This window comes from Simochromis diagramma, unplaced genomic scaffold (genome assembly GCF_900408965.1).
Source record: "Simochromis diagramma unplaced genomic scaffold, fSimDia1.1 OVJJ01000477.1, whole genome shotgun sequence".
In the NCBI taxonomy this organism is placed as follows: Eukaryota; Metazoa; Chordata; class Actinopteri; order Cichliformes; family Cichlidae; genus Simochromis; species Simochromis diagramma.
Window position 1 is genome coordinate 256,951 of NW_024387300.1, and position 6,466 is coordinate 263,416.

Genomic DNA, 6,466 nt, shown 5'->3' on the forward strand with positions numbered 1-6,466 from the left:
AGTAAATGCTTGGCATTGACTGTTTTTAAGAGAAATGAATTTGTATTTTTGCCTGAATATGTGACCATCCCTAATACTGCATTTGGGGATTTGCACAGTACTTTTTTCCTTAAATAAATACAATAAAAGTGAATAATGACCTGCTGCCATTCTTACTGTTGCATTTACTGTAACACATGCAGTAGCACACATCATAGAATCATGATGTATTGAGCTACAGCTTTTAATCTTTGAATTCAGCTGTTTTCAGTCTCATAGGGGGTCGTGTGATTGGTGGTCTTTCCCTTAAAATATAAAGCACCTTAAAGTTACTGTTGTGAATTGGAGCTGTATCGATTAAAATTAATCTGTACATTCAAATGCATTGTTTCATACAACTCAATAAATATCAGCAAATACAAAGTGTTCCTATGCAGTGTAGCGCAGTCTGCTGAGTATTCTCTTTAGTATCACTTATCAAACTCCACCTTTACACAGCTGTATTCTGGCTGGAGGGTTTGAAACCAGCCACAAAGGCTTATGTAATATCTGCTCTTATACTACAGGGTAAAGTTGGGTACATCCACAAAGCATACCAAACCTCAGAAGCAGCAGCACAGGTTACCTGCCCACAGCCTACATGTAAAGAAAGTAAATCTAGTAAAGCTAAAACAATTTTGTACATGACTCGTTTCTACTTTCAGTTATTTCTACATTCTGCACCAGAGCCTTTGGTGCCTCACTTGCAAAGTTCCACTTTAGGCCCAGAATACATGTTTATGTCATTTTATGCAGAGACTGCCCACCTCTGCTGCACTGTTGTTAAGGGTGTTATTATGGAAGTTTCTGATAAATCCATCAGTGTTATGTGTCAAAAGGAAGGACAGATGTGAAATGTTTAAATCACTGTTAAAAAAAAAAAGAAAAAAAGTCATAAATATTTGGTTAATGTGAACTCTAACGTACACCGTTGATTTAACACCTGTTGGAACAGTAACAGTTGTATGGAATGATACCACACTGATCATTAATAAGTGGTCAGTCACAATCCAGGCTGTGAAGACTTTCCTGTTTGCCTCAGTATTGTGTTTAAAGTTTTTCTTCTGGTTAGAACGCTGACTATTTAAACAGGTTACAGTTTTGAAGATGATTTATTGCATTTCATATGGGTTTAATTGGATTCCTATGAACAATGTTCTTGTGCTTACATCACAGTCTGATATGAAGAACAAGACAAAGTGAGAACTATTTATTATAGAAGTGCTCACTTCAACATTATTTTCCCATTGAAGCAAACTGACAACACACAAGATGTGTAGTAAATATTGAGAGAAGCTGTTTGTGCTTCTTTAAGTTCTTTTTTCTGTAATTCACAGCTGCTGCTGGAGACTGCACACACAGAGCAAGAAGCAGCTATATCCCACTGGAACGTGCTGAGCAAAGAAGCTTGGATATCTTTGCGACTGTACACGGAGACCAACAGTTCCTCAGCAGGCTGTCTGGTGGCAACTTCAGTCCATCTCAGGAACCCGTGGAAGGGTTTGCAGGCCCCAAACCGCTCTGCTCCAGCTCTGCTATGACTGACATGTGCTTGAATTCTGCAGGGTGGTGGTTAAACATCTCCACCAATCGGTAAGTCTCCCGTCTCTGGGCGCCGTAGAAGAGCTGCACCTGGTTAGCCAAACACTGAGCCTGCTGGACGGTCTGTGGAGATGAGGGACAGATGTTGAGGCCTTAAATACACATCAGGTGTGACACACTACATCCGCTGCATCGCTGTATTTGTGAATCTCTCAAGAACATAAAACCTCTGAAGTCTATTCATATAGGCTCGTATGTGGACTTACTATGAACTTGGGATCCATCTCTGCTGTCATGAGCACGATGCCCTTCTCCTCCTTCAGGTCTGGGTAGTGGTATAGGATCAGCTGACTGGGAGCATTCTCACCCAGCGTCTGCACACAGACACCATCAGGTAATTTACCGTGATAAACTCAAAGTGGAATTACGAGAGTTTGGGCAAAGTTGCTGTTACTGTAAATAGCCAAGCATGAAAAGATCAACTCATTTCCAAAAAAACGTAATTGCTAATTTCAAAAATGTAAAAAAACAAAAAAAAGACTCTCTTTCCATCTTTTATGGTTAAAAATACCAAAGGAAAGGTGCCAGAAGGAATGACTCTGTAAAGCCTAGTTTCACAAGCTCCGGAATCCAGAGAGTAATGACCTTTCCCAGAAGCATGTCAAGGTGTTGTAAGTCTGAAGCACTTTACCTGGACGTTGATGAGGGAGGTGAAGTGGAGCTCGTGTCGGGACCACTGACCCACAAAGAACTCGTAACCCTCTTTCTGAGGCAAAGCGTAAAGGAACTGAGATGAAGGAGAAACAGAGAAAAGTCACCGAGGTGACGACTTAGAAAAAGAGGGGAAAAAAATTGGGCTGCCTGAAAACAGAATAACAGCATCATGAAAGTCTTGATGATCAGATGGTTAATGAATAATCACAGGTATGACAATTTAAAGTCTAGTACTTTGCAGCTATTCAGCCAAACTTTGTTGCTGCTTTTGAAATACCCATCAATCACTTTCTGCAGCTTTTTTTTTCTTATCTTCAGTATTTTTATTCCTTTGCTCCGAACTTTGGTCAGTGTTGCTGTTATTAAAGTGTTCAGAAATAACGTTGGCTTAGCTTCCAGAGCTTGCAGCATTGATCTTACCATTGGGCAGGACTGTGATCTGCTGAAAATCATCTCATAGATCTGTGTCTGCAAATACAAGAGAGGAGAGAATATTAGATCAGTGCTTATCACAATTTAATCTGCAACTATAAATGTTATCTTAACGGCATCGTTGCAGTGTTAGAGTGTTATTATCAGTCAATACCAAACTGCACAGAAAAGCCCCAAAGAAAAAAAAATCTGCAATTTAAATGTGTAGATGAGTCAAAAACAAACATTCTAGGAAAGCAAGCACTTTATTTTTTTCTGTGTTATTACTGACACCATGTCAAAGGAACTCTCTGCATCACTGCACAGCTTGTCCTTTTGCTTGTACATCATATGTGAGTTAGCATTACCTAAATAGCAATGAGACCACAGACTGTATATATAATATCATCTTGCCCTGTCAGACAGCAGATCATCTTCCTCCATCTCACCAAACATCCTTCATTACATCCATGACTCTTCTCTCTTTTCTTCCTGCTCTGCACACGTCCAAACCATCTCAGCTTTGTCTCCAAACATGATCTGTGCCTCTTATGCACTTGTTTCCAATCTTGTCCATCCTGGTCACTCCAAGTGAAAATATTACATTTTCATCTCTGCCTCCTGTCTTTAGTTCGACCATCACAGCTGGTCTCACTACCATCTTGTAAACCTTCCCTTGCTCATGTCCTTCTGTCACAAATCACCCCTGGCGCTCGTCTCCACCCAGTCCTGCACCACAACTCACATACTTCTCTATCACTGCTGACCACCTCATGCAGTACCATTGAGGGTTTTTTTTGTTTAAAAAAAATGTATTTGTATAAAATATCACATCATAAAAATTAAACCCGATGCTAAATTTACAAAAACCTGCATTCTCTTGCATGGACAGCAGGGGGTGATTCCTCCTACTTGGTTTGGGTGTGAGGAAGAACATGGCCCTCAGCTTTGTCACTCTGTGACCTAAGTAAACACTTTTTTGGTCAGTCTGTGGTCTCAGCTCCTATTTACAAGTTATGCTAAATAAAGCACAAAGTTCATTTTGGAAATTGAGCTCATTATTAGAATCAGAAAGACAGATAAATTACGCTATGTTCATTGGCCAATTAGTTAATCACAACTGTTTAGCCAATGAGCATGTTGTGTCACTTGATTTCTCTGCCACATCCGGTGTTTAAAAGCACATCTTTCCATCAAAGCTCACTGAACCATCAGATCTACTCTAAAGACTAATAGACAAAAACAAACAATCAGAAAGCCACCAAATATGAATATTATTTTCACATTTAAATCCAAGAAAAAACAAAGGAGATAAAAACATAAAGAGTTTTAAGCTCACTGGGATGATGGCGCTGACTGTATCCTTGGTAGAATAATACTTCATCCAAAGCTGAAAGAAAAACAGGAAAGGTGAAAACAGTTTCAAAAGGTTTCTATACAGAGAGTCTGAGGCTGATGTGCACAGGCCAATCCCACACAATCACCTCTGCAATCTCCTCGCCTGTCTTGTCCTTGATCATCTCCAAGTTGAGGATGGAGCCCAAAGTCTAAAGAAAACACATCACAGTCTGATAGAGACAACAGCAGAAGGGGAAAGTGACTTGAGAACCTCACTGTAATCACTTAAGTTGCTAACCAGCTACTGCAGTCACTCACAGCTTGCAAGGAAGATGCTAATGTGCCTGCAGACACTTGTGCGCTACATGCCAAGTGATGTAAAACAGTGGAAAGTGCGATGTAAACCAGAAACAGAGACAATTCACCTTCAAAATAAAAGCTGCAGCTTTTAAAATGCTTTGCTTGTAGCAGTTAGACATAACTCTTAAATTGAAGGCGAACTGTCTCAGTATTCCATTTGTGTCCTATTCAAGATCCACTGCTGCCAACTGAGGCCTAAACCTCTTCTATCTTTAGCTCACCTTATTCTTTGTAAAACCTCCTGATGTTGCATCACCAGCTGCCATCTTGTCCCTTTTTTCCAGCTGCAAAGATTCCCACAGCAAAAACGAAAGGAAGACATTGAAATTCACTAACTACAACCAGACCATCCTAATACAAACCAGTTACACACATCTGAATAAAATTGTCTACGCAACAACACAATTGTTAACAAGTGGTTGTTAGAAACGAAACAGTTTCTAACTAGTCCATTGTCTCATCATGTTGTTCAGTTGTGAGCCCCGCTGATACTCCACCTCCTGCTCCATAAATCGGACAAACTCTGCCTGCTTCGAGTGTCCCAGCACTTCCTTATTGGCTTCATGCCTTTTCTCCAGTCGGGTCTTGTACTCCTGCGGTTTGGCACTACAGAGGATTCAGACAAAGTCAGTGTAAAAACAAACTAACTAACTAACTATCTGTGTTTAATATCACTATTCTATCATGACTGTAACTGTACACATCATTATCATCTGATCACAGTTATTATTATCTTCAGGAACTTTTGATGAAAACATTAAAACAACCAATCAGTCAACGGTAACAGTGGAGGCTGGTTGTAGTTATACTATAATCCATTTTCGTGGCTTTATAATAATAACAAAATGAAACACGTAAACTGTTAAATTCAGAAATTCATTCACTATCTTCCACTGGGTACTATTCCAACAACTCTCAAAGTAAACAAATGATAAAAGATTCACATTACATTTATGAAATAGATTTAATGGATATTTTTAATATTTATATTTCATATATACTACATGCTGGATTTCTCCTGCATTTTCACACGCCGACCCATTATAGTTTAACAATAGATATTCATATTAAAAACATCAATAAATAATATTAGACAACTTCACTGTGGGTGAAATCTTTGAAGAGATACTCCGTATACCTCAGCGTTAATGTGAAACTGTAAACGACGGGAAACCTATCGTTTGTAAGGGGGTTGTGGTGGTGTGTGGCTGGTGGCTGACCTGCGCAGTTTCTGGATCTTGTCCTGGTACTTGCTGTAGTACGGATTCTCCTCTAGCTCGGGCTCCTTCCGCACCGAGAAGGCTCGGAACTGGACCGGGACCAGCCCGGGGATCAGCGTCCTGATGCCAGTGGCCCTGACCGCTAACATCCCCCGGTACAAACATGACATTTGAACCATTGCGGCCGCCATCTTTCCATCGTTCCCGTCCCACATCTATAATACTCCGGCGGAGAGAACGGTTTACATATTGGTTCCGCTGAAAAACAAAAACAAAAAAACAAACACTTATCGCAAATAAAGTATCGACTTGTTTCAACATGTTTGTACTTGGACTACCCATTTACACCACAATAACAAAGTCATGTTTTGTAGTAGCAAAATATGACTTTTTACAGAGAGAGAGAAAATTACAACTTCGTGTTTATAAAATGTGTATTTACACATTTTATAAACACGAAGTTGTAATTTTAACTATCATTTTTTTTCATTTAATTTGACTTAGTTTTACTTTAAATAATAAAGTAAAACTAAGTCAAATTAAATGAAAAAATGATAGTTTACAACACGTAATCTTTTAAAATTCATCTTCAAATATACATAGGTATAACAATTAGGAAGATAAAATAAGATGAAGGCAATGAAGGCTGATGATCTCAGAGATAAGTGGACGCCTGCAATTTCCATCCTTATGTTACAGCCGTTCCCTTAAAAGCTGGAGGATTATTCTCGTTATGTATCTCCAAATGTATCAAACAGCAGTGGTGAAAGATGAACCTGATACCTGTTCTGACACACTGTAACCTGTAGAGGTCACTGTTTACTTTCAATAAAAACTTCAGTGTTTTCACTATACATCAAAGC

The 6,466-nt window shown here is 39.3% G+C and overlaps 1 protein-coding gene across 1 annotated transcript; it reads right to left on the reverse strand.

The window, feature by feature from the left end:
* Positions 1–1,201: 1,201 nt before the first annotated feature.
* atpaf1 (ATP synthase mitochondrial F1 complex assembly factor 1) lies at positions 1,202–5,833 on the reverse strand. Its single transcript, XM_040004091.1, has 9 exons — positions 5,604–5,833; positions 4,881–4,989; positions 4,605–4,667; positions 4,170–4,232; positions 4,025–4,075; positions 2,695–2,742; positions 2,252–2,347; positions 1,827–1,934; positions 1,202–1,683 (listed from the first exon to the last, which is right to left on the reverse strand). The coding sequence occupies exons 1-9, from the start codon at positions 5,816–5,818 to the stop codon at positions 1,501–1,503; spliced, it is 936 nt and encodes a 311-aa protein (XP_039860025.1). The 5' UTR covers positions 5,819–5,833; the 3' UTR covers positions 1,202–1,500.
* Between the last annotated feature and the right edge of the window lie 633 nt (positions 5,834–6,466).

Coding starts and splice junctions, on each gene's coding strand:
- atpaf1 (XM_040004091.1), bottom strand. CDS start 5,818: ATGTGGGACGGGAACGATGGAAAGATGGCGGCCGCAATGGTTCAAATG. Junction 4,233..4,604: donor GAGGTTTTACAAAGAATAAG/GTGAGCTAAAGA, acceptor TGTTTTCTTTAG/ACTTTGGGCTCCATCCTCAA. Junction 2,348..2,694: donor GATCACAGTCCTGCCCAATG/GTAAGATCAATG, acceptor CCTTCATCTCAG/TTCCTTTACGCTTTGCCTCA.